The 27,307-nt window shown below is 43.3% G+C and overlaps 2 protein-coding genes across 3 annotated transcripts; both read left to right on the plus strand.

Annotated features, from left to right (window-relative positions):
* The first annotated feature begins 11,018 nt into the window (after window positions 1-11,018).
* LOC115596769 (zinc finger MYM-type protein 1-like) lies at window positions 11,019-13,635 on the plus strand. The gene is made up of 3 exons (XM_030442177.1): window positions 11,019-12,322; window positions 12,467-12,572; window positions 13,105-13,635. The coding sequence occupies exons 1-3, from the start codon at window positions 11,166-11,168 to the stop codon at window positions 13,633-13,635; spliced, it is 1,794 nt and encodes a 597-aa protein (XP_030298037.1). The 5' UTR covers window positions 11,019-11,165.
* Window positions 13,636-19,178: 5,543 nt separating this feature from the next.
* On the plus strand, window positions 19,179-26,007 carry LOC115596935 (uncharacterized). 2 transcript variants are annotated; one of them, XM_030442417.1, is made up of 3 exons: window positions 19,185-19,261; window positions 19,334-19,398; window positions 23,776-26,007. In XM_030442417.1, the coding sequence occupies exon 3, from the start codon at window positions 24,252-24,254 to the stop codon at window positions 25,215-25,217; it is 966 nt and encodes a 321-aa protein (XP_030298277.1). In that variant the 5' UTR covers window positions 19,185-19,261; window positions 19,334-19,398; window positions 23,776-24,251; the 3' UTR covers window positions 25,218-26,007. The 2 variants fall into 2 exon arrangements, with proteins under 2 accessions (XP_030298279.1, XP_030298277.1); XM_030442419.1 differs by lacking the exon at window positions 19,334-19,398 and having other exon boundaries at window positions 19,179-19,261.
* The last annotated feature ends 1,300 nt before the right edge of the window (window positions 26,008-27,307 follow it).

Genomic DNA, 27,307 nt, shown 5'->3' on the forward strand with positions numbered 1-27,307 from the left:
ACCTCTGCATCACTTTTCAAGCCCTTCACATGCCCCAGTTGTCTCCACCGATCAAACGCCGCACCGATGTTGACTCGGTCCGACTTCTTTCTTTATCCAGAGCCTTTTTCTTCGCAGCCTTTTCTGCCTCAGGCTTTCTTTTCCTTGCCTTATTAGCGGGGTGAGCTGTTACAAGTAAGGCTGGCTACATTTTCTCTGTCATTGTAACCAAATGAACGTCTTCTCCTGCAACTCTGTATTTCTGCAGAGGAGTGTGCTGAATATTTCCAGCATCAGTGAAAAGTAACGTGTGCACGTGCGGAGGAGGGAGGGACAGAACGAGACATGAAGGCATCTGACCAATCCGTGCTGTCCGGGCCGGACTGCACGGATTGGTCAGATTTTTCTCAGTCCTGCAGCTGCCACAGAGGTCCGATTATTTTTGTTCCTTTTTCTGAATACATAATGTAGTGACTACTCTCAGGATAGCAGGATCATGTCACCCAGTATAACAAAATGTGTTTCTGAACAACATTACAGACCCTAGCTTTAAGCTAGCTGCTTACCAACACACCAGTCAGGAATCAAAACATCATAAAAATGACTCCAAACCACTAAAAATGTGTTTTGCATGTTCATAAAATATACACAAAACAATTGTGCAAACATATTCCGAAATTCAAGAACATAAATAATCATTTTGTACCTGAAATAGGGAAATATCTCTAGAGATGCTCAGACAACAGCTCATTAAGAATGAAGCATCGTGGTCTAGAGCTCCTCCTTCCAACCTCTGCAGGTGTGACTAATCAATCAAAAGCGCCATCTCTCATAAGGTGCAACAGGCTGATCAGAGATTAGCTTATCTGACAGGTAGGTATATTTATAAACTTTACAGTTTTTAACTGTATATTTTAAATAATACATTTAGCTGCTCTCAAGTGCAAAAATACTTTATAAAGTGATTATATGATTATTATTGTTATTATTATTAATGTTATTATTATTATTATTTACATGAGGTGCAATAGTGCATCAGACAATTACAAAAACATCAACATACAACAGCATACAGAAGGGCAACAGAGGTGATCAGTTCAGTCTCTGAGCGTTGAGGAGTCGTATGGCCTGGGGGAAGAAGCTGTTTTGTAGTCTGGTAGTGACAGACCATATACTACAGTACCTTCTGCCAGAAGGAAGGGGGGAGAACGTGACTCCGATGATCTTTTCGGCCTTCCTCACCACTCGCTGCAGGTTCTTATGGTCCAGTCTGGTGCAGTTTCCGAACCAGGCAGTGATGCAGCTACCCAGTAGGCTCTCAATAGTCCCTCTGTAGAAAGTGGTGAGAATGGGGGGTGGGAGGTGGGCTTTCCTCAGCCTTCTCAGGAAGTGGAGACGCTGCTGGGCTTTCTCCACGGTGGAGCCGGTGTTTAGGGACCAGGTTAAGTTCTCCGACAGGTGGACACAGAGGAATTTTGTGTTCTTCATGATCTCTACTGGGGAGCTAAGGATGTTCAGTGGCTCGTGGTCCCTCTGGGCTCTCCGGAAGTCAACAACCATCTCTTCGGTTTTGTCTATATTTAGGGATAGGTTGTTGACTTTGCACCAGGCTATCAGTTGTTCCACCTCCTCTCTGTATGATGACTCATCATTCTTGTCAACGAGACCCACCACGGTCATATCGTCGGCGAACTTGATGATGTGGTTTGAGTCGTGTAGTGCTGTGCAGTCATGGGTCGGGAGTGTGAACAGCAGTGGACTGAGCACACAGCCTTGAGGTGCCCCTGTGCTCAGTGTGGTGGTGCTGGAGGTGTTATTTCCGATCCGGACTGTCTGAGGTCTCCCCGTCAAAAAGTCCAGGATCCAGTTGCAGAGGGAGGTGTTCAGGCCCAGCAAGCTCAGCTTCCTAGTCAGGTGCATTGGGATGATTGTGTTGAATGCTGAACTGAAGTCTATGAGCAGCATTCTGATGTAAGTGCTAGGTGGAGGGTAGTGGTGATGGCGTCATCGGTGGATCGGTTGGTTTGATACGCGAACTGCAGGGGGTCTAGGGTGGGAGGCAGAATTTCTTTATGTGCCTCAGGATCAGTCTCTCAAAGCACTTCATGATGGTAGTGGTGAGTGCGATGGGGAGGTGGTCTTTGAGGCAGAACACAGGTGACTTTTGGGCACAGGGTTAATGGTGGTGGTTTTAAAGCATGATGGGATAGTGGCACTGCTCAGGGAGATGTTAAAGATGTCTGTGAGAACATCTGCCAGTTGGTCTCATCCTTTGAGCACACTCCCTGGAGTGTTGTCTGGGTCAGCAGCCTTATGCAGGTCAACTCTGCGCAGAGTCTTTCTGACCTCAGCCGTGGTCAGACGTAGCACTTGTTTGCCGAAAGGGTTCTTCCTTGCCACCCCATCGTTTTCTGCTTCAAACCGGCGTAGAACACATTCAGCACATCAGGCAGGGAGGCATCACTGTTACAGGCCGGTGTTGTTGTCCTGTAGTTTGTGATGGCTTAGATGCCCTGCCACAGCTGCCGTGTGTCTCTGCTGTCTCTGGAGTGGGACTGGATTTTCTGGGCATGCGCTAGTTTAGCATCCCTGATAGCCCGGGCCAGTGCTGCCCTCGCTGTGCTCAGAGCCTCCTTATCTCCTGCTCTGAAGGCTATGTCTCTGCCTCTCAGCAGTGCACGTACCTCTGCAGTCATCCATGGCTTTTGGTTGGAGCGTTTGGTGATGGTCTTTATGACAGTGATGTCAGCAATGCACTTACTCCTCCAGGTCAGTGGAGCAGTTGGTAGTTGCTGCCTCCCTAAACATTTGCCAGTCAGTGCACTCAAAACAGTCTGGCCAGGTCTTCATCTGTCTGTTAGCTGGTCTTGAACGTCTGATGAGCGGTCTGTATGCTGGGATCAGCCTAACGGAGATGTGGTATGAGTATCCAAGGTGGGGGCGGGGCTCAGCCAGGTATGCACCGGGTATGGTGCTGTAAACAAGGTCCAGCATGTTCGCTCCTCTCATTGCAAAATCTACATGTTGATGGAATTTTGGAAGCACAGCATTGAGATTTGCATGTTTGAAATCCCCGGCAACAATAATCAGTCCTTCTGGGTGTTTTTGTTTTCAAGATCACTGATGGCCCCGTACAGTGCGGCTAGTGTTAGCTCTTAGCCTGGCACGGACATCGGCTGTCTTACCCCTCTTCAGTCTTCTCTCCCACCGCTTTCAACGTCTCCTCACCCGGCCCTTGCCAGTAGGCGTGCTCTCGCTGTTTGTCTCTCTCGCCGCTTTTCTCTCCTCGCAAAGCGAGCCAAGAGCCTGAAGTCCATGTAATACCTCAGTTGGTAACAGCGCCGGGCAGTGTTTAAGTCCCAGAAGTAGACTGCGATAGTAGTCTTGTATCAGTGTGTTGCAGGTTAGCAGCCTCTTGAGTACCGTTGGTACATTTAAGACACATTATATAATTTAAATACACATAAATAATAATAATAATAATAATAATAATAATAATAATAATAAATAAATAACAATAAATAACACTGTTTTTTTGCTCTCGGGGGGTCGCAGCGAAAGGATCGCGCCGCCGCTGTTGCTGTTGTTCGTTTGCACTGTTTGTTTCTTGGGAAACGTTATTTCATTGCACCATGTACTGTGCCTATGGCTGGAATGACAATAAACCCCTCTTGAATCTTAAATCTTGAAATCTTGAATCTTGTTTTGACCTCTTTCACTGTCTGGCTGGATTTGCTCTATGCAGCTTGATGCAGCTGCTGTAGGCTTCCCTAAAAAACAGAATCGCTACATATACCCTGGAGCAGAGGGGAGATCTGCTTCTGAGACGCTGAAAGGCACATGGCAGAGCAGCCGCAATCAGCTCCAGTGGCCGAGTCGCACCTGTTACCTGAATCATATGGGCCCCCATTGGAATCTGAGGGTGAGGGCCCTGCGATGAGCTGGCGACTTGTCCAGGGTGTACCCTGCCCTCGCATAGAGCCAGCTGGGATCGGCACCAGCAAAAACCCCTGCGACCCCATAAAAGGGATAAAGCTGTTACAGCCATACATACATCTATCCATCCATACCTTCAGCCACAGTGTCAAGTGTCATTGCTGCAGATCAGGAGCAATTTGGGTTTCAGTATCTTGCTCAAGGACATTTCGACATGCAGCTCAGCCTGGAGCTGGGATTTGAACCAACGAACTTCTGATCACTAGCTGACCTGCTCTACCAGATGAGCTACAGCCGCCCGCTACCGTGGTGCCCTATCAAAATACAGATGATTCACAGAAAACTACAGAGGGTGGTACAAGTAGCACACAGAGACAAAATGACACATTAGGAAAACGAGAGCATTAATTAAGTAAAACATCAATCAGCAGTGTTAACCTGTTTTAGTGATGAGTCTTGAGGCATTCTTTCGAACTAGTGTAGTATCTGATCTAAATCTTAAAAGTCATGATAAGTAAGATTATTAAGGTATGTATATTTGTTGTTACACACCAATTATGTAATGTATTATTTTAAAACACATGCCCCAACCAAAAACTGAAAACTACACTGCATGAAAAGTGGGATTTTCGGCCCCGTAAACGTCCGGAAATCTCCCTAATTTTTGGCAGTTAACGACAATTTACAGGCTGTGAACGTGGCGTTTGTCTGTGCCGAAAATTGTTGGAAACGAACCATGACGTCAGTGGAGCTCCAGGAGGTGCGAACAGCTCCAATTTGCATATGAATAGCAGCGAAACCACGCCTGGCCAGAGAATGTGTGGGCTGGCTTGAATATCCTCACTAAGTATTGGATGAAACCACTACTCATAAACAAGCAAAATCGCTCGTGATTGGTCACCCTGGGTCATTATAAATGTAAACCCCAGTGAGAATTATATATATATATATATATATATATATATATATATATATACACATATATATATATATATATATACACATATATATATATATATTAGGGCCGGGACTTTAACGCGTTAATTACGATTAATTAATTACACAAAAAATAACGCATTAAAAAAATTAATGCATTTTAATCGCACTAATTTTCACTGGATGAGTTTCAGGGGTACCGATTATACTGGAGCACCAACAAACGTTCATGCATAGCGTTCATCGTTGGGCAGTAACGTCGCTACAAGTAGCGGTGTTACTAGTTTAACTACATTTCATAGTAGCGTGGTGGTAGCGTCGCTACTTTCTGAATGAAATAGCTTTTCAGTAGCTTAGCTCTTTTATTGACCAAGTAGCGCGGTAGCGTCCACACAAGCTACATTTTTATGAACACCTCTGAAGTTCAGCGCAGCGGAGCTTTCTGTTGCGGTCTGAAATGAAAGGATAAGTCGGTGATGCCACCGCCACACATGGCCGTGTATGTGGAGCCGACAGAAGCACTTCCGTATGACGGTGACATCACGGACTAATCCTTGCATACAACGTCTCTGCTGCACGGGAATACAGACAGGTTAGCTTCAGTGAGTTACGTTACTTGATGGAAAGATGGCAGAGGGTGAGGAGGACGGAGACGAGTTGATCCCGAGGGATGCAAAAGACAAACTTGAATAATAAACAAATACAGTAACAGAGAAACATTACTCTGAATTGGTACTTTTGTAATTTTTAACCAGCACAGGATACAGCAAAAATGCAATTTCTACAAAACCAAAGTATGGTGATTAGTCAAAATGATTAGCTTAAAATGTATGTAGATATAGCTACTACTACAGAGTGGGCCTAATAAAAATACCACTTTTGAAACTGCCATTTATATGAGACACTGGTTGATGGATAGAGTACTTTATTAATCTCAAAGGGAAATTAAAGTGTTACAGCCACTTGACATAAATCAAAATCCAAAAACAATGAGGTAGGTAAAAGAAACAAATACAATAAAAGGCTGAATTATATACAATAACTAAATAGACTAACTCAAATATCAAATATAAATTATAAAGCTGAAACTAGAAGACAAGAGAACCTTAACGAAAACTACAACTATAATATACTATTTGCTGTTTAATTATGTTAATATGCTACAGTGTAGGACACTGTCCATTAGTGTAAGTCAGGTGGATATTGCTGTGGTAGCAAGGTGAATGACTGTCCATGGATGTTAGAATTAAGTGTGCATTGATAGTTGAATAATAAAATATACAAAATAGTGAAAGCACAAATTATTGTTTAATAAACAATTGAACGTAACATTTTTGCCTGCTTATCTGTCTGATTGATAATTTTATTGATCACTGAGATAGCTTTGACTTGGAATGAAGTTGTTCCAATCTAAAAAAAAAATTGCTTTGATGTAGTTAAGCTACTTTTGCCATTTTGCTGTAGCTTAGCTTGCTACATTTCTCTGGGGAGTAGCTTTGGTGTAGTGAAGCTTCATTTAATGTAGAGTAACTTGTAGCTTAGCTCACTACTTTTTTCGAGTAGCTTGCCCAATACTGCGTTCATGACTTCAGACAACAACAATGAACGAAGAAGCAGATGAGACTGCTCTGGTTGGCCCCGTGGATGGGAAATTTTGTTTTAAAAAGCGGATGGATGGCAGCGTAGATAAGAGCACGGTTGTGTGCAAATTATGCAAGAAGGAGTTTGCGTATCACCGCAGCATATCAAGCCTCAGATATCACCTAAATGCTAAGCAACTATTTATTATGTTGTTGTTGCAACTGGCACTTTATGTTGAACTGTTTATTGTTTTGGCCAAGGTTATTTACAGAGAGTTGGACTGAAATTGATTTGTTTAGATCAGCTGTTGGTAAAGTCTGTTATGGCCTCTGAAGATAGATGTTTTCTAATAGTCAGGGTTTCCAATGTTCTGAATGTACATGAAAGTATTGTGTTTTACTTAAAAAACAAAGTGTTATAGTTTACAGAAGGTCTACCTATAGGCTACCTGAATCTCTGAAATGTATTCCTAAATAAGCTATTACTACACTTTATGGCAAAAATTGCACTGGTCTGTTGGTCTTAAAAAAAAAAACCCAAACAATGTTTTGTTGCTTAAGCTTCTGTATTCAGTCATTATTCAAGGGTATACTAAAATCCATGTGAAAAAAATTGCTTCTCTCTGTTCTCAGGTCAAATATTTATATGCGATTAAAATGCGATTAATTCGATTAATTTTTTTTAATCGAGTCCCGGCCCTAATATATATATATATATACACATATATTCACACATATATATATATATATATATATATATATATATATATACACATATATATATATACATATACACATATATATACACATATATATATATACACATATATATACACATATACACATATATATACATATACATATATATATACATATATATATATATATATATATATATATACATACACATATACATATATATATACACATATACACACATATATATACACATATACATATACACACATATACATATATATATATATATATATATACACATATACACATATATATATTTATTTATTATTCATTCATTTATATTTATGATATCATCAAGGACATGAATGAATTTACTGAGGAAAGGAACATTTGCCAGAAAGGTGTTATTTATTCAAAGAAAGAGTTTTATTAGCACAAACACAAACACACAGCATATACAAAGCATAATCTGCCCACACAACAAACGGGAAGCTCACAAGAGGCCCAAAATCCTGCAGCACCGCGAAGTGTCTGTTTTAGCAGACGTCTGTGGTGCTGCCCTGTACTTCGGGATCGCCTCTCATGTGACAGCAGTGTGGCACAGAGCTCGGTGAGCTCCCGGCTGCGAACGGACGGAGGTCGCACAATTCATCCAGACACCCGCCATCTTGTGCCGTCTTCCTCCTCAGACATCAGGTCCATGGCAGCGCACTTCCAAAGGTCCACCTCATCCTCAGCTAGCACACTGTCTCGCTTCCAGCTGCTGTAAAAATAATCAATAAGACGATCAGTACTGCGCGATGCACTGCGTGTGGACACAACACATCTATTATTAAATAGAATAATAGTCACATTGACCAAAGACGGATCCAATCTAATAAATCTTACCCTCCTTGTCCTCTATCGACTCCGAGCTGAACTCCTCACAGCGTCTGCCTGCGATGCAAGATCTGCTTGCTTGTTGTCCTGAGTACTGTCTCGTAATATGTCTTACAGGCAGCTGGAAAACAATTAAAAAGACTGGTATGAATAAAGAAACGTACGTCACAGTAAAATTAAACGAGGGAGAAAACAGTAACATTTACTTACAGACAATGACGTCATTAACGGCATCGTGTAAATCTGGACTTGCAGATGTGGCTCCGAGCTAACAGGAGGTCGCGGCCTTGTTATGAGGCGAGGTTAGTCTGTGAAAACAAAATGCTTGCAGCTATAAACCTCCGTGTCCCTCTGTGGCAGCGAAGCTCCGTCCGTCGGCGTCATTCTTTGTGGCGACCAGGTGTTGTGCCAGAAAACGACTGCTTGCCAAAAAACGACTGACCCCAACGGGAACGCCCATCGGGGGTGTTACTGCAGTCCACAGCATAACTGCGAGGATATGTTGTATTGAGAAGTAGGCTGTCATTCTGTCATACGCTACAACTTGTCTTTAAATTAACAATCATGAGATGAGTTTTGGTGGTATACTTTTATTGTCGTTGTTGTTTATGCTGCTGCTGCTGTTGTAAGATAAGGAAGCATGAGGCTGCCTGACAAGGTTACAGGGGGCAGTCACTTTTTGGCAAAGCCTTGCCAAAAAGTGTCTGCCCCTGTAACTCAGGAGCGCAAAGGGCAATATTCACAGAATTTTCTGGAGTTATAGTAGAGGGTAACAGGTGTATGTACAGTGAATTTGGTCAGTGTCACCCTTTGCGCTCCTGAGTTACAGGGGGCAGTCACTTTTTGGCAAAGCCTTGCCAAAAAGTGTCTGCCCCTGTAACTCAGGAGCGCAAAGGGCAATATTCACAGAATTTTCTGGAGTTATAGTAGAGGGTAACAGGTGTGTGTACAGTGAATTTGGTCAGTGTCACCCTTTGCACTCCTGAGTTACAGGGGCAGTCATTTTTTGGCAAGGCCTTGCCAAAAAGAGACTGCCCCCTGTAACTCAGGAGTGCAAAGGGCAATATTCACAAAATTTTCTGGAGTGATAATAGAGGGTAACAGGTGTATGCACACTGAATTTAGTCAGTGTCACCCTTTGCACTCCTGAGTTACACGGGGCAGTCACTTTTTGGCAAGGCCTTGCCGAAAAATGACTGCCCCTGTAACTCAGGAGTGGGCGTTCCCGTCGGGAGCAGTCATTTGCTGTGGAGAGACCAGTAACACCCCCGATGGGCGTTCCCGTTGGGGTCAACGGCAAAGCTCCTCCCGTCAGCGCAGGCCTCCTCTTGACAATGGCTAGGCCGCTAGCCTAGCTCCTGCTAGCTAGCTTAGCTTCTGCTAACTAGCTTAGCCGAACTTGATTCGTGTCCATTAAAACACAAACACAAACACTCCGACTGCGATGGAGAGTCCAACTCACACACTCACAGCACGTCGTCTGACAACAGTTTACAGTCTGTTAGTGGTAAAACACGACACTGACGACACACACAGGCCACTGTCAGCTGCTCCTTCTTCCTCGTAACTCACGCTCCGGTCTACCCGGAAGTGTAAAAACTCTTAAAGGTCATGAACTCTCACACGCAATAAGAATTACTTTTAAACTGCTTTTAAAACATTCAGAACCCATGAAATTATAGAAATACTTTTTTTTTATTTATTATTTTTTTTTACATTTTAATATCTTGGTTATCTCAAAATATTTCATGCAAATTTTAACTTCTTAACAACTGGCGTTTTATCTTTAACTTGTTCCCAGGAGAGAGAGAGAGAGAGAAAAGAATAAATAATCTTTTTTACATAACATTGGCCATTGCTAATGACATACACAGTAATAAATCTAGCATACTTTCATTAAATAAATCATTTCAAGCTAAAATATAAGGGTCTATCATTAGGCTATACTAAGCCTCATCTATTTATACCAGAGATTTTCTTAAAATGAAGTTAACACCTTTTAGAAAAAGGTCACCTGGGGTAAAACTCCCCCTGCAACCCTGATTTGCATTTGTATAGTTCACAGCATTTTCATTTACATGTTAAAGCCTCCCCTAGAATCAGGGGGAGGGGGGTCATGGGGGGACAACTGCCAATTTACGTCAGTTTTCAGTGTTGCCTGCAAATTGCCGCTTGCAGTCGCAAACCTGAAATTCCACGTCAATCTACAGTGCCGCATACTGACGAAAATCCCACTTTTCATGCAGTGCTACTTTCAACTTTACATTCTGTATTTCATGATCATATACGTTTCAGGTTGTTTAAACTGTATAATGTACTGACCAGTGGCGGCTGGTCTATAGAGGGCGCTCGGGCGCCGCCCCACCCCTCCCCCATGAGAAGAATCACATAAATGATCTTTGAAAAAAATATGAAAAGTATAAAAAATATATTAATGAGCACGGAAATATTATATAGTTATTGAGTAAAATGTATAATCTGCAATAAAATATTAGATTAAAAATGTTCTACGTTGTCTGAAGTTACTGACTGGTGACGTATTTCCGGTTTGGGGCGCAAAAATTTGCGCTCCGTTTGCCCATTGACTCTCGTTATAAGTTACACATGCGCATTCACTCCTCCTCAATACAACAGATAGGAGCATGTTCGGGCGCAATTAAATGCGCCCCAAAGCATTACCGACCCCAACGCGACAGGGGGCAGTGGAGTGACACGCCCCATCACTTGACAGGCAGCAGCGCGCCGGCCACTCACTCGGGTCGTGACACCAGCGTGCATCGCGCAAGACGACCCATGATGTCGGCAGCAGGAGTTATGGAGAAGGAAAATTCCGTTAAATCACTGAAAACAACACCATTCAGCAGGAAATCACCAGAAGAGAAGCTCAGAGTCATAGAGCTTGGACCTGACCAGCCGGACATTAAAATCCAGCAACAATCCAAAGACAGAGGACGAGATTACACCCGCTCATTTTCAAGGAGCTGGTTCAGCAAGAAGGATTGGCTAACAGCATGCCCTGAAGCTAATGCTTTATTTTGCTTTCCCTGCCTCCTTTTTCAGACGTCAGGATCAGACCCAGCATGGATTCAGACAGGTGTGTCTGATTTAAAGCACTTCTCTGAAAAAGGAAAAAAGCATGAACAAACTAGGGTCCACATGGAAAATGCTTTGAAACTAGCCATGTTTGGTCGAGTCAACATTGGTGAGCAGCTTAATGAAGGCTACAGATTAGGGATCCGTAAGCATAATGAGGAGGTGGACAAAAACAGGCACATATTGTATAAAATAATAGACTGTGTCAAGTTCTGTGGTGCATTTGAGCTAGCTCTGCGGGGCCATGATGAAAGTGAAAGCTCTGAAAACCCTGGTGTTTTTAAAGGATTGGTGGATTTTGTAGCATCACTGGATTCTGTTCTACAGGAGCATCTGCAGACTGCTACTGTTTTTAAGGGAACATCTAAAACAGTACAGAATGAACTCCTTGACTGCATGTTCTCAGTTCTGAGAGAGCACATCATCGACGAGATCAGGAGTGCAGACTTTGTCTCTATCCAGGCTGATGAAACGATGGACATCTCCACTCAGTGTCAGCTGGTGCTAGTGATCCGCTATATTGATAAAGCCCATAATGTGCAAGAGAGGTTTTTTGAGTTTATTCCTCTCCAGAGTGCCACAGCTGATTCCATCGCCACAGCACTTTTGGATAGGTTAAGCTCCATTCTCCCTGATGACAAGAAGAGCAAGCTCATTTCCCAGGCATATGATGGTGCAAGTGTTATGAGAGGAGCCACCGGTGGTGTGCAGAAGAAGGTACAAGATGTGTATATGAATGCACACTATGTCCACTGTTATGCTCACCAGCTTAACCTCATCATGCAGCAGGTGACATCTCACATCCCAGTAGTGAATCAGTTCTTCTCTGACCTGGCTGGATTCTCCGGATTTTTTTCAAGATCTCCAAAGAGAACCAGTGTGCTTGATAGAGTGGTGGCACACAGACTTCCAAGAGCAAGCACAGTGAGATGGAACTTCCATATCCGTGCCGTGAACACTGTGTTTGAGCACAAAGATGACCTCATCCAGTGTTTTGAAACCATCAGGGACTCAGGGGAGTTTGAGCCTACCACTGTGCGGGAAGCTGGAGGGTTTGTGAGGCTACTGGAGGATGATACTTTCAGCTTCTTCCTGAAACTTTTTCATCACATCATGCCTCATGTGGACATTCTCTTCAGCCAGCTCCAGAAGCGGACCATCGACTCAGTCTTTGTCCAGAGAATCATGCAGCAGTTCACAGACAACATGCAAATGATCAGGTAAATTAATATGTATGTTGTGCTGTGTAATATTGATATTGTGTTAATGTCAATGATGCTTAAACAACTCTGATATACTATGATATATTCCTGGTTATTTTACCAGGCAATTAAAGCTTAACTTTTCTCTCTGGCTCTGTTCAGAGATTCCATCCCTAATCTCTGTGGAGAACACAGTGCATCTCAGCAGCAGCTGGCCAAGAAACGCCGCACACAGGGCCCAGGTGAACTTCAGAGGATAGCTGCAGAGGTGAGATAGAAGCTAAATGTTTTTGGTTTGTTTTTCACAATCATAGTGCTCTATTCTGCCCCATATAATTATGGGGGAATTAAGTTTATGTTCCTTTGCTCTGTCCCTATCATAGGGTGTCTGCAGGTCCTCTAAAAGTCATTAAATTGTCTTAAATTTGAAATTGTGAAGTTTAGTTGCCACAAATATTTTATCAAATTTCATTTACCCATCTTTTCATTTCTTTCAGTCAAAATAAGTCAAGCTCTTTTGTGTGAAAGTCCTTTAAACCTACCACTGAAACTAATACTGTATTTATACTTTATACTTCCACTTACCTGTTAGTAAGATATAGATTAACCTAACTTACTCTGATAACCATATTCCTCCATAAATCCTACTTCTGCATGGGACCACACACATAGTACATACCTTTATACTTACCTGCAATTCTTGAATAAAATAGAAGAGAGAGAGAGAGAGAGAGAGAGAGAGAGAGAGAGACTTATATCCATCTCCATATTGTTTTAAATTGGTGCTTTCATTTTTTTAGGTTTGTGACACTATCTTGGGCCATGCGAAAGAGAGGTTCTCCTTCACCAAACACCTGATCAGTGCTACACTGCTGCAGGGAGACAAATTCCAGCAGTACAACAGCCAGTTCCCTGAAGCAGCTCTGAACACCACCGTGGAGGCTTACCCACTGCTGAATAAGAACAAGCTGAAAACTGAACTGTCTCTTATCTACAGCAATGAAGAATTCAAGAACTGTAGTGGAGCTTTGGCTCTGTACCAGCTCTTCATGGAGAGCAATCTTCAGGACACCTTTTCAGAGACTGTGGCTCTGCTGAAGATCCTTATCACAACTCCCATGACTACAGCTGAGTCTGAGCGGTGCTTCTCCACACTGAAGAGAATAAAGACCTTCCTCAGAAACACAATGTCACAGGATCGTCTTAATGCACTGGCCATGCTCTCTAATGAGAAGAAACTGATCAAAGACATCCATGACTTTAACCATAGAGTCACTGAGAAATTTGCATCTCTCAAGGAGAGAAGGGCAAAATTGATGTACAGAAAGTAAACATTGTCAACATTGTTGTGCTCATAAGGCAGTGGAGCACAACAAGCCTCCATTTCTCCTCTGTCTTTCCGTTTCATGAAATCTTTTTTTTTTCTTTTTATACTTTCTTTTTTACTTTTTCATAACACAAACAAGAGGTCGTGTACATACATTCAGTCACATTGAGTGATGCATCCTTTTCTTTCTGCAATCTCAAAATGAAAGTTATATGTTCCATACTGTATGCATCCTGTGATGTCATGTATCATATTTTTCCATTGGTTCAGGGTGGGAGGTTCTCTAAGAAGCCAGCATGTGGTTATTGTTTTTTTACGTGCTGCCATGAGGATCTTTAATAAATATGTCCCTGTTATGCAGATCCTTTGATATATTCCCCAAGTAAAATGAAATTCAAGTAAAGTCAATGTCAAATCCCCAAATCCTCTTTGTTGTAGCCTGTACTTGAGTCCAGAAAGGTTGTAAGGCGGGGCGTTTCAGTAAATCTTATACGTATATTTATGATTTTGGTATAGCCCCCCCTGGAAAAAAAAGCACCAGCCGCCACTGGTACTGACTAATAACTCTTAATACATTTACTATTATTGAATCCCATTGTTTCATTACAAGTTCTCTTTCAAAATAGAAATCTTAAGATATGAATGGGAAGTATTGTTCTTAGGACTGTATTACACAATCTTTTGACTCAAACATATTTATTCATATAACCAGTGTGCGAACTATACCGCGGCTTTCAGCTGGCACACTTACATTTGGGGAGAGACGCTTGCGTGTGCCTCAGAGCAAGGACTTACTCAAAACACATCCATTGTTCAGGTTCAGGTACGAACACTGTGACACTACTGTCAGTTATCACAAGTTCTTCTGAGCTGTGAAGAACTCAACTAGCCCTGTAAATCGGCACACAACAGTAGACACACATGTAATCTGTATGTACTGTCTAGAGCTTGAATTCAGCTCTGTATGCTACTGCTGTAATATGTTTTGTCAAAGGTCATAACAAAAGAAGTTGAAAAAAAAAAAAAAAGAAAAGAAAATGTAAAATGCAAATGACAAGAAAAGATCAGGATGAAGATTTTATCCTGTGGGTAATGGGGGCGGGACTTGATAAGCTTTGGCTTCTCCCGCTTTTCCCTTTCGGCCATGTGTGTTGTATTATTTGAACAATGATGAAATGTGATGTTTATGAATTGACATGCCCGAAATAAACAACATAAATAAATAAATAAATAAAATTATTCCAAGCCTGTACATCTCACTTGCCTTATGTCAGCACATATAAGCACATATCACAACCAACCTCCACACATGCATTGATTCTGAATCAAATCTAAATCAAAACCAAAACATGCCAGTCTGGCTACAAGTAATCAAGTCTGCATCAATATGCGCCAAATAACCTCTGAAATACTATAACATGCATCAACAAACCAATCAATAGCCTCTTTCACACTGCCGTTTGCATGCGGGGATCCTGCGCCAATTCTCCGCACCCTCCTCTGTGTGAAAGTTTCAGATGCGGAGAGGGGGGGAATTTCGCTCCGGCGCTGATCCGCCTCTGGAGGTAGTATCAGGGCCGCATTATTTGTGAGCCGTCCCAGTGTGAACGGATAATCCGGAGGCGCGGAGCGAGGGCGTGTCAGTTGTGCAGTCTGATAACTGCACAGGTCCTTCACTCAACTAAATACAGAGAAATGCCCCAGAAAGCAACTTTACAGGACCGAACAACAGTAACGTAGTAACTGTAACTGTCTTTGGCAACTTATATGAGGAAAACAAATACCACAGCTGTACGTGGAGAAGCGTCTGTCCTCCCACCCGTCCTCCCGACTCTTCCTCATATTTCTGCTCAAAAAACAGCATCTGTCATCGGCAAAAAACTTTAACTCACCAAGTGTTTGTGACGAAAATAAATCACCACGACCGCCAGCTCTCCGGACCGAGACCGAGACTTCAGGGAACTTTCCCCCAGAAAACAGCCTCTGTCCCCTCGAGTGAGTGATGGTGATTATGTATAATTATGTAATTTGGCACGAAAAACCTAACTCCTTCACTTTCCAGGATGTTTGGTGGGTCAGGATCTCAATCACTACACATTATAACAGCATACATATGATTATAAACTGTCTGCGGGTTTGGATTAACAGGGGGAACACCTGGGGAGACACCTACGTCATCAACATGACGTGTACCGTCACGCCTCTTTAGGAGCCGCAGCGCCGGCTTTCTGTGTGAATTACAGACGTGAAGGCGGAGATGCTTCGCTCTGTGTCAATCACCATCGGCGGAGAATTGGCGAACCACCGCTCCGGAGATAATGCGAAGACGCTGTGTATGAAGGGCTAATGACACCACAGACGCATGACTCATTGGTCTTAATAAAAAACGGCCAGGCTGCCTACAAGAGATCCAATCCTCAGCAACATCCTATACAACAAAGCGCTAACAATTAATAAAACAGTTTATACAGATTAGCCCTCACCTTAATAGAAGCGACCACACAGGCCTGGGATCAGCTTCCTTTGCTGTTGGTCCAGAAGCCCATGATTTGGACAGGTGATGACCTGATTTAATCCAGGATGTGATGAAGGGTGCTAGGTTGAATCTCCCCATAGGAGGTCCATTGAGATCCACAAAAAGGAGCGATGAGAGGCTGTTTCTATTGTGGGTCTTGCTGTCAGTGTCATTGAGGGCAGAAAACCCCCCCTCACATACTGATGAGGTGGGGAGTTATGTCCTGCTTGCTGTACAAAGCTTTTCCAATGTTTTGCCTAGTGCTTTATGTCGTAACTTCCAGTCGTGGAACTCATCCACTGCCTCTCTGCTGACTCGCCAAGTTTTTTAGCTAGTGTCCGTACTTCATTTTCTCCATTTAGGATCAATGCGGTGCGCTCCTGGCCAGAAGTGATTATCCAGGGGTTTTAACATGTGGACAAGGTCTGATTTTGGCATTTAAGGCCGTCAATCACAGATTGATAAAACTGACTGATTTTCCCCCTGCCCTCAACAAGTTGAACATCTTTAAACAGGTCCAGGGATGTGCGCTGTTCAGCCTTCAGTGTGGATTTACCGCCACTCTCTTTCATGGCTGTCAGTACATCAGTAGTCTGCTGAATCTGGCTAGTGGCATCCACTAGTGACATGTCTCTCCGCTGAAGTTTCAATGAGAGGCGCTGCAGCTCACGGAATATGTCTTTCATGCAACCTAGGCCCATTAAAAACCCGGAGTGTTTGAGATGTTTGTGTAGCCCCAGGAATTTCTTCTTCTCGGTGTCGTTGCGAGATGTATCCTCGCTTGCTGTCTTGAAGTGGTGCGCTAATGCAGGGTAGTTATTCCAGACTGCTTTTACAGTTTTAAAACTACTCGCCACCCACCTGATAGTGAATACCTGCCCAATTCTCAAAATTTGCATATTGAGATCTGCAGCTGCTTCCTTGAGCAATCGGATGTTCTTTGTGGACTGGTGATGCATAGTGTACAGCTTGGCGATGAAAAACTTGAGTCATGGAAAGCCAATTCAAGGTGCTGGACCAGGCAATGTATGGAGTGAATGTTTGGGAAGTCACGTTTAAGCTTTGCAATCAGTCCAGTGGTTTTGCCGGTGAGAACTGCAGCACCATCTGTGGTGATGCTAATGAGATTGTTCCCGAAAAACTCATCATCTAATCCTGCTTGGCGCAAATTCTGTCTCAAACTGTTGTAAATAGATTTCGCATCTGTGCCTTGTGTCAGTTCTGTAATGTCTAAAAATGCATTGTCCACGTCTCCTTTCCCACTCACATCGCACCATACATCTATGATGTATGCGCTTCTGTGCACCGTGCTCTCAATGGTTATGCTGATTTTTGAATGTATCTCTTTTATGTTTGAGACTAAATTCATCTGCATATGCTGTGCAATATGGCCTATAATTTCAGCACATGACTTTTCTGATTTATGCAGAGTGCCTACTTTTGCGCCATTGAGCTCCTGTAGTTTCAACCTCTTAAACCCTAGGCCTCTGGCTCAGGCCTCTGCGCGAAAATGACATGCCCATAATGAATAGAGTATATCTCTGCAACTACATGGTCTATATGAATAATCTTGGTATCATAATAAAGGTAACACTTGAGAGATTTCAAAAAAGAAAGATGTAACCATTAGTATAGATGTTACTAGGTCAGAGTAAATGAAGATGGAACACAGCATAAATTAAAGTTTTCATTTCTGCCTAACAAAACTGTACACTTTTAGAGTGAATATCCCATTTGAAACATGCAGTTGCAGCCTAAAACCTCAAGCAAATCATAGCAAAAAATCTGAACATTACCTGTGCCAAGACTGATGCAAACAAATTAAAGCTGAGCAAATTTAGAGAGGTTTTAGTAGAGACATTTTTACGGCAGAAATTAGCCATTTAGGCACACTCATCTAAATACTGTTCTAAAAATAGTTTTGGCTTTGTTTTGAAAAATCAACCAAACCTATTATATATATATATATATATATATATATATATATATATATATATATATATATATATTTTCCCATTCAAAGAAACCATACGAAGGAGCTGGTTTAACTGCAACTGGAGCAGATTTAATAATATAGTGTATGTATATATGTAAAAAAAAAATGATGTAGAAAGTGTTCTGCTGTGCCCTCTGTGTTTTGGTGCGTAATGGGGGCGGAGCTGTCAATCACCCACAACAGGTTAGACTTAGCGACATTTTGGGAATCCATTGGTCAATTTGGATGATTGACACCTCTATCAAACTGTCAGAGCCAATAGAATCAAGGTGCAGTCCCCAAATCCATGATAACACTACTAATCCGCGAAACACAAGGAGGCAAATACACTGCAAGGGCCCTACCTAATTTACATTATACGTGTCCTCCTGAAACCGAAACTACGGAAGCCGAGAACGGCCATGGATTTTTCTTATTTTAAATGCACTGTTATCTCGTGATAACGACTTATTATCTCGTAATCTCGATAGAACAAAGGTTGCTTTCTTGTGATAACAACTTATTATCTCGTTATCTCGATTTAACAAAGATTGTTTTCTTGTGATAACAAATTAATTATTTTGTTAACTCGATATAACAAAGATTGTTTTCTCGTGATAACAATATAATTAAGTGTGTGTGTGTGTGTGTGTGTGTTTGTGTGTGAGAGAGAATGAGTCAGTCAGTGTAACAACTGTAAATGACCTTTAATGTGATTATTGTTTATAAGAACATCTTGTTTTCATTTAGTTTACTGATATTCTTTGAAGCCAGGTTAATTATTTCATAAATTATTTTTAGAGGCTAAATGTGGGGCTTTTATTTCGAAAGCGTCTCGCTGTGAACCGAGAACACTGTGTTCTTGTGAATCGTATGTGTCTGCGTGTTGGAAGTGTGCCTGTGTGATGGGGAAACCAGCGTTTCCTCATGTTAATCAGGCTGCTGGCTCTTGAACACACCCTGGTGTTCAGGCCAACCCCTCTGTCCAACCCCTTCCTGATTAGTCTGAGGGCATTTAAGGCACCTGTGGCCTCATTGCTGTCTTTGTCTCTCCCTGGTTATTGTGTGGGCTCCTCTGTCTGAGCTGCTCTCTCCCTCCTGCCTGGTCGTACTGGTGTCTGCATCAATTAGTGAATGACGGTATGTTGTTAAAAGCTGATACATGAGGTGCCTGTGAAATGGTACTAACAAACTTGAATTCTTCTTTTATAGTTTGCCTCCAATGATGTGGATGCTCATTGATAAGCGTGGGTTAGCCCGTACACCTTTTAATAATGGTATGTAATTTTAATTAAGCAGGATAACTGAAATGCCACTTGCTTTAGTACTAACTCAACCTTTTCTGAATTTATAGGTCATTATCAGCTGCTGTTTTGCTATTCTTTAGTTTTGCCTTCATTGATTTGTTTTTGTTCATTTTAGGCTGGACCAACTGGTGTGTTTTTAATTGTTTGTAGTAAAATTTATTTTGCCCTTTTTTTCCTTTTAGTGGCATTAGTCAGCTTATAGAGGAGGCTAGGCACATTAGAGTGGTTCCCTCACTGTTTGTAGTGTTAAAGTTTACCGGGACACAGTTTGCAGTGATGCACAGTTTGGAGTGATTGACGATTGCCGTGAGCACGCGTGGTGGGTAAGTTGTTGCACTCCTGGAACACCTGCTTAAGTAGGCTGCCTCCCTTTAGCTGGCTTCTGTCCACTCTTTTGTTGGTTTTGGAATGTGTTTCAATAAGACACCATTTTACTGTGTTTACAAAAAGAATACTTAAATAAAATTGTTATATTTCCATAATTTGATTCATTTTCCCTGAGTTATTAACCCCCTTCTCCACAGATTTTCATTTATTCATGATTTCACTTCAATTAATACATTTTCCTTTTACTTTGAAAGCACATCTCTGTCTTATCTCAGTCAAACAAACTTGTGTTGTCCAATATGTAACTGAGGTCTTGTCAGATTCCATAAGATATTTCCTGGGGTGAAATTCCCCAGCTGGCGTTGTCAGGCAGTCAGATTTTGGTGACCTCCAACCTACACTCTCACCTCGCCACACCTGCATGGTTTTTGCTGAATGTGATGAAAATGATTTAATTAGCACCTGGCTGATAAAGGGCACAAGCACTTATGGTGTGTCTGAAGGTATGTTCCAGTGTACAAGGTTCCTGTAATAAACACCTTGGACCATCAGTTAGAGAGTCTGACCATCATCCGGCCGGGCATGCACTGGTTCACTTACATTGCGCCGCTGATATAGCTGAAGCCTTGCTAACCGTCCTCTTAGATTACGCACTTTAATGTGTATATTATCTGTGATAGTAAGGCATAATGCTATTTCAGCCTGTGTCAGGCCTTGATTGAAAAGATATGTGACACGGTGATCAATATGCTCCTGCTTCTCTGACATTGCTACAGTGAATGATGTTTCCTGCAATGATTTAATATACTACACTAATGTTTTGTTTTCTTGAGATCCCAAATTAATTATCCCATTATCTCGGGAAAACGGAGGAAATAAAATATATGAATGCATGGCCGTTCTCGGCTTCCATACAAAACCTTTCCTGAACTGTCAGGAATCATTTCAAAGTGACACAGACACATTGGATTAGCCGGTGGAGCGGTGTAATGCACTCGAACACAATTTATAATCACAAAACAGCCAATGTAACACATAATTCATGAATATGTCTTTATAAAGTGATGTTTATTTTTGCTCTTCTTCGGCTGCTGTTTCAGTGAGTTTGGGGCGTAGAGTGGATGAGACTTATACCATTGGAATTTGTAGAGTCCCAGCTTTGATATCACATGCTGTTAGTGTGCTTTTTCTACGTGCTCATTTAGTTGCCTGGTGTCAGAATTGTGTTTCGATTAGGTGAAAATGGTTATCATGACTATTTAGCCGAGCTTCTTCCCGTTAAGTGGGTGTGCTGCATATGTTGCTACATGGTTAGCATGCTCTTATAGGTCGTATGCAACATGCGCAGCTGCCCCCCGTACCGGGGCACCCGGGTTGAGGAGGTTAAAGGAGGGAGCTTTTTATAAGCCAGCCTTTCCTTGGCCACCATATAGGCCATTTCTTCATTTAACTTGGACTTTATCTCAAGTACTCTGTTTGGCAGAACCTCCTTTCTCTTGGTTTTTGTGACTTCAACAACCTTTTTGTGAGCTATGCTATCGCGATGCTAATAGATTTTTTTTACGCAACCCTTTTTGTGTGTGGCTGCTTACATCTCCGTTAATCCACTCTTTTGACAAGTGTGTGCCAATTACCTTTTCAGAAAGCAGAAGAGTTTTTGTTTTCTTTGCAAATTGTTCATCCTAAGTTTCCATCCTTAACAAACAGCCAGGTGTTGCCAGACTTCCATTCTCTCCACTGCTGGCTGGTCCAGTTAGCCGGGAGAGAGAGGCAGGTGGAGTCACCGTCATCAGTGGCCTCTGAGCTGTCGTTAACTCAATCTCCAGCCTCTGTCGGCTCGTCCTGTATCATGGTCACCCCAGGCCCAGCTGTTTTGCGGGCTTTCACCGGCAGCTGTCCCCGCAGGTGCAGCCGTGGTGTCAGTTGTCCTCAAGCTAGCATCTGCTTAAGAACTTGCTTCTTGCTGCTCCTCAGAGTCATTCGTCTTTGACTTCTTTGTAAATCCGAAATTTGCAAGTAGGTTTCCCTGTTTACTTTTAGACATGATGACTGCAAAACATGGCAGTAAATATTATTCAGCACCGAAATTGAGCAGGTCCTGCGGCTCCAGCGCAAATGGTCCAGCTTGGGTCCTTTCCGATGTCTGATTTAAAGTGACGTTTAAGACATAGCGCCCCCACGCTTCAATGGTGAGGACAAGAATTGCATGCAGGCTGGCATATTTATTAAAGTGAAATAGTGATGAATCACCCTCATGCACAAATCATAAAAATAGCTAATTTTACACATGATCCATGATTATGACCATCCACGAAAAGCGGAGATGAGATCCAGTGGCTCCCGAACCAGATCCCCTCCGGCCCGTGGCTGCGCCTAGAAATTCTGTCCATAAAAATAATGAACAGAACCGGTGACAAAGGGCAGCCCTGCCGGAGTCCAACATGCACTGGGAACAGGTCTGACTTACTGCCGGCAATGCGAACCAAGCTCCTGCTCTGGTCGTACAGGGACCGTACAGCCCTTAACAGAGGGCCTCCGACCCCGTACTCCTGGAGCACCTCCCACAGAATGCCACGAGGGACACGGTCGAATGCCTTCTCCAAGTTCACAAAACACATGTGGACTGGTTGGGCAAACTCCCATGAACCCTCGAGCACCCTGCAGAGGGTATAAAGCTGGTCCAGTGTTCCACGGCCAGGACGAAAACCACATTGTTCCTCCTGAATCCGAGGTTCGACTATCGGCCGAATTCTCCTCTCCAGTACCCTGGAATAGACTTTCCCAGGGAGGTTGAGGAGTGTGATCCCCCGATAGTTGGAACACACCCTCCGGTCCCCCTTTTTAAATAGGGGGACCACCACCCCGGTCTGCCAGTCCAGAGGCACTGTCCCGGACTGCCACGCGACGCTGCAGAGACGTGTCGCCAAGACAGCCCCAAAACATCCAGAGACTTGAGGTACTCAGGGCGGATCTCATCCACCTCCGGTGCTTTGCCACCGAGGAGCTTCCGGACTACCTCAGTGACTTCGGCTTGGGTGATGGATGGGTCAACCTCTGAGTCCCCAGCCTCTGCTTCCTCTATGGAAGGCGTGTCAGTGGGATTGAGGAGATCCTCGAAGTATTCCTTCCACCGCCCGACGATATCCCCAGTCGAGGTCAACAGCTCCCCACCTCCACTGTAAACAGTGTTGGTGGAGGACTGCTTCGCCCTCCTGAGGCGCCGGATGGTTTGCTAGAATTTCTTCGAGGCCGACCGGTAGTCCTCCTCCATGGCCTCCCCGAACTCTTCCCAGACCCGAGTTTTTGCTTCTGAGACTACCCGTGCTGCCGCACGCTTGGCCTGCCGGTACCCGTCAGCCTCCAGGTAACACTGTCGCTGCCCACGTGGGCGTTGAAGTCCCCCAGGAGAACGACGGAGTCCCCGGTTGGAGCACTCTCCAGTACCCCTCCCAGGGACTCCAAGAAGGCCGGGTACTCTGCACCGCTGTTCGGCCCATAAGCCGAGACAACGGTGAGAGTCCTATCCCTGACCCAAAGGCGCAGGGAAACGACTCTCTCGTTCACCGGGAAGAACTCCAACACATGGCGAGTGGTGAGCCCACGGGAGGGCGGGCCCACGTTGCTCGTTCGGGCTGCGCCCGGCCAGGTCCCATGGGCACAGACCTGGCCACCAGGCGCTCGCCTGCGAGCCCCAACCCCAGGCCTGGCTCCAGGGTGGGGCCCCGGTGACGCCGATCCGGGCGACGTGCGCGTCCTTGTTGTTCTTTCTGTCATTAGGGGCGAGTGAACCGATCTTAGTCTGACCTGTCACCTAGGACCTGTTTGCCTTGGGAGACCCTACCAGGGGCATTAAGCCCCGGACAACATAGCTCCTAGGATCATTCGGGTGCTCAAACCCCTCCACCACGATAAGGTGCCGGTTCAAGGAGGAGCTAATGGCCTTCTATCCTAGAATTTGTGTATAAACTTTTATCTGTAATGAATGATTGTTAATTGGACAATATGCTTCCTGTGTTTCAGGCAATATGTTGTTGGACGAAGGAATGTCAGACAGGGGAGGAGGAGGCTCAAAAATGAAATTAAACAACTAAAGGCCTTGTTGCTGAAGGAAAAGAAAAATACAAGAAGAGGTACTAGCGTTTGGGAGGGGGGAGAAAATCCCCACGTTCTACAGTGGATGCACTGCTGCTTCATCAAATAGTTAATAACACGATTAGGAAAAGATTGTTACTGCAGGAATCAATAATTGAAGAAATCAGAAATAAATACAAAAACACCAAAAAGGAACGAGAGAGGCAAATTATTGCAAAAACAACAATAGGAAAAATTATCAAGAAATACAGGCTACAGAGGGCTGCGCAGATGACTCTGGGCTTTTCAAAAAAGCGTGGTCAAAGACGAGATGGAGGGCTCATGACTTTTGAGAGAAAGGAAAGCAACAGATTGCCTGCTGATTGCAAGCAGAAAGTAAAGGCCTAAGAGACGACGTCAGTCGGATGACAACAGGACGGAAGCAAACAGTAACTCAAAAGAAAATTAAAAAACAGAAGCGTTTGCTAACCGACACAATTAAGAATCTGCACCAGAAGTTCCTGTCAGAAACTGAACATCAGGTCTCCTACTCTTGTTTCTGCACCTTAAGACCATTTTGGGTTGTGGTACCCACAGAGGCTGATCGTGAAACCTGTCAGTGCAGGACACATGAGAACTTACAGTTCATGGCCAACACCCTGTACATCCAAGGTCTGTCGGCAACAAAACACCTTGAGGAGATGGTAGACACAACAATTTGTGATCCTAAATCCAAACTCTGTGCATATGGTGAGTGTAAAGACTGTGTCAGCTCAACACACACACTGCTGAGACCTCCTACCAACACAGAGATAGCCCTTACTCAGTGGTCTCTGGAAGAGAATGCCAAATTGAATGATGGAGAGGTGTCCGGGAAAAGGTCAATAATAACTGTGAAGACAACTGTGATGACAACAGAGGATGCACTTGCAGGGGAATTTCACGACAGGCTATTCAGATTTAGGCGGCACATCTTTAATATCCGATGGCAGTACGGGGCCTACGGGAAACTGCAAGAAAATCTGAGAAACAATGAATGTCTGCTGCATGTAGATTTCAGTGAGAACTACTCCTGTAAGTATTCTCAAGAAATTCAAGCAGTCCATTTCGGAGGGTCACACCAGCAAGCAACCCTACATACTGGCGTACTGTACACTGCAGCTGATCAGTCACCAGCAACTTTCTGCTCTATCTCACCTTCCAGACGGCATGATCCTCCTGCTATATGGGCCCACCTTGACCCTGTGTTAGACATGGCGAGGGAAAGATACCCTCTTATCAATCACCTCCATGTCTTCAGCGATGGTCCAGCTACACAGTACAAACAAAAGGGCAACTTTTACCTGTTCCCAAAAGAGCCATTCAAAACAGGGTTTAAAGATATCAGCTAGAACTTCTTTGAGGCCAGCCACGGAAAGGAGGCTCCAGATGGTGTTGGGGGTACCCTTAAAAGATCCGCTGACACAATTGTCCGCCATGGAGGAGATATCGCCAACGCAGAAGCCCTGTTCCACAAGTTGAGGAACACGGGCACTTCAGCTGTTGAGAGGAAAGTAAAAGAAATGACTGATGCACCAACGCTTGTGCCTGTCAAAGGAACTATGAAAATCCACCAAGTCCTCAGTTTCTCTCCAGGAACAATTAAATATCGGGACATAACTTGCCTTTGCCAGGCAGACAAAGGTGTACTGGACTGTGCATGCTATGGTCTGAAGGAGGTGAGCCTGGGAGAAGAGGCAAGCCCACATCGCACTGAAGGACCGTCACGGCCTGAGAACATGACAAAAGATAACATTGGTCAGTGGTGCATTATCAACTACGATGGTGAGCCCTACCCAGGAATCATCCTGGAGGTTGAAGATGATATCAAAGTAAAATGCATGCACAAGAATGGAACCAAGAAGTTCTACTGGCCAAGTCCACGAGATGACATTACCTGGTACAGGGATGACCAGGTTGTGTGTCTCATGAAAGAGCCACAACCTTTGAATAAGGGGTCAGTTCAGCTGGAGAAGATTGTGTGGGATTTCCTTGGAAAACACTTAGGTTGCTGGTCTGTTGCATAGTTGTCTCTGTCTGTGTCTGTCTGTGTCCGTCTGTCTGTGTCTTTCTGTCTTGTTGCTGGTTGCTGGTCTGTTGCAAGTTCAGAGGTGAGAGGTGTGAGAAAAAATATTTGCTTCATGTTGGGTGTACAGTGGGGGGGGGGGGGGGGGGCTGTGTTCAAAGTTTCTTTAATGTAATATTTAGTTGTTCACTGGTGTGATGTCCACCCTGTTACTTCCTGTCCACCCTGTTTCTCCTCTGTCTCCTCCTTTTATGTTAATTAAATCAAATCAACAAATATAATGCATGTCTCTGTGGTTATTTGAAGGGAATGAGTTAGCAAAATGAAATTACTTAAAAATGGGGCCAAATTCCATTTATATTCCTTTTAAATCTTAAAGAAATGTGTTGAAATTACACTGTGTCTTAAAACTGAACATGTCTTCTTTAAATATAATGCTTGTTTATGAATACTTTCTTAAAATATCCTTGCAGGATGAAATAAGGGACATTGTAGCTCTTAGAAAATGGAAATATCACTATTACTGTGTATTCAAAACAGTTATTAATAGAAATGAGAATGTCCCGTAACAGGGTGGACATTTAGCCTACATCATGTGTGAAGAATTTGGTAAAAAATATTAAAGTATAATATCCTAAGCTGGACGAATACATTTTTCTTATGCTAATCTAACCAACTAATCAGAGAGTGGCATAAAAGTCACAGACATACAGCCTCAGGATCATATCCTGTCTGCCCCCTTTCAAGTGTCAATTTTCTTATGCTAAATGACAACCAAATTTCTCCAATTACAATAGCAATCTGATCAATATTTATATGCCACAAACGAGTCTCTGTATCACAGTCATGGTTACCCTCTACAGTCCCAAACTTTTACATCAGTCTGCATTGTTTTGTAGCGAAATGTCTTATTCAGATTTTCAAATATGTGCATGGTTTGAAATAAAACAAATCTACCTGCAATTTTTTATTTGATTATTTGTTTGCAAAAGTTAAAATGAAGCAATGCCTTCTGGGAATTTCAAGACTGAATCGAGTAGATCGCATCTGTGTGGTTGTTGGAAGTTGGAGATTGGAAGTTAGAAGTTGACTGTGATTAAGCTAGCAAAAACAATGAACCGAGGCATCAAGCGAAATAAGGGGGGAACGGAGGAAAAGACAGAGAAATCTAAGAGAGCGCTGTTGGCTGAAAAATGCTGCGAACTGACTGATTTGTTTTTAAAATCAAGTGCAGCTTCAGCTAACACTAGCGCTAATACTGCTAGCACTAATGTTAGCAACACAGCTGAGCCAGCACACCAGGGAGAAAGACAGGACAGTGAGGAATACTAACCAGGGGAAATGAGCAAGAGGAGGATGAAGAGGTAGACATGGATAAAGAATGATGGTTTTATTATGGAGCAGCTGGCTGATGAT

This window comes from Sparus aurata, chromosome 15, assembly GCF_900880675.1.
Source record: "Sparus aurata chromosome 15, fSpaAur1.1, whole genome shotgun sequence".
Taxonomy (NCBI): Eukaryota; Metazoa; Chordata; class Actinopteri; order Spariformes; family Sparidae; genus Sparus; species Sparus aurata.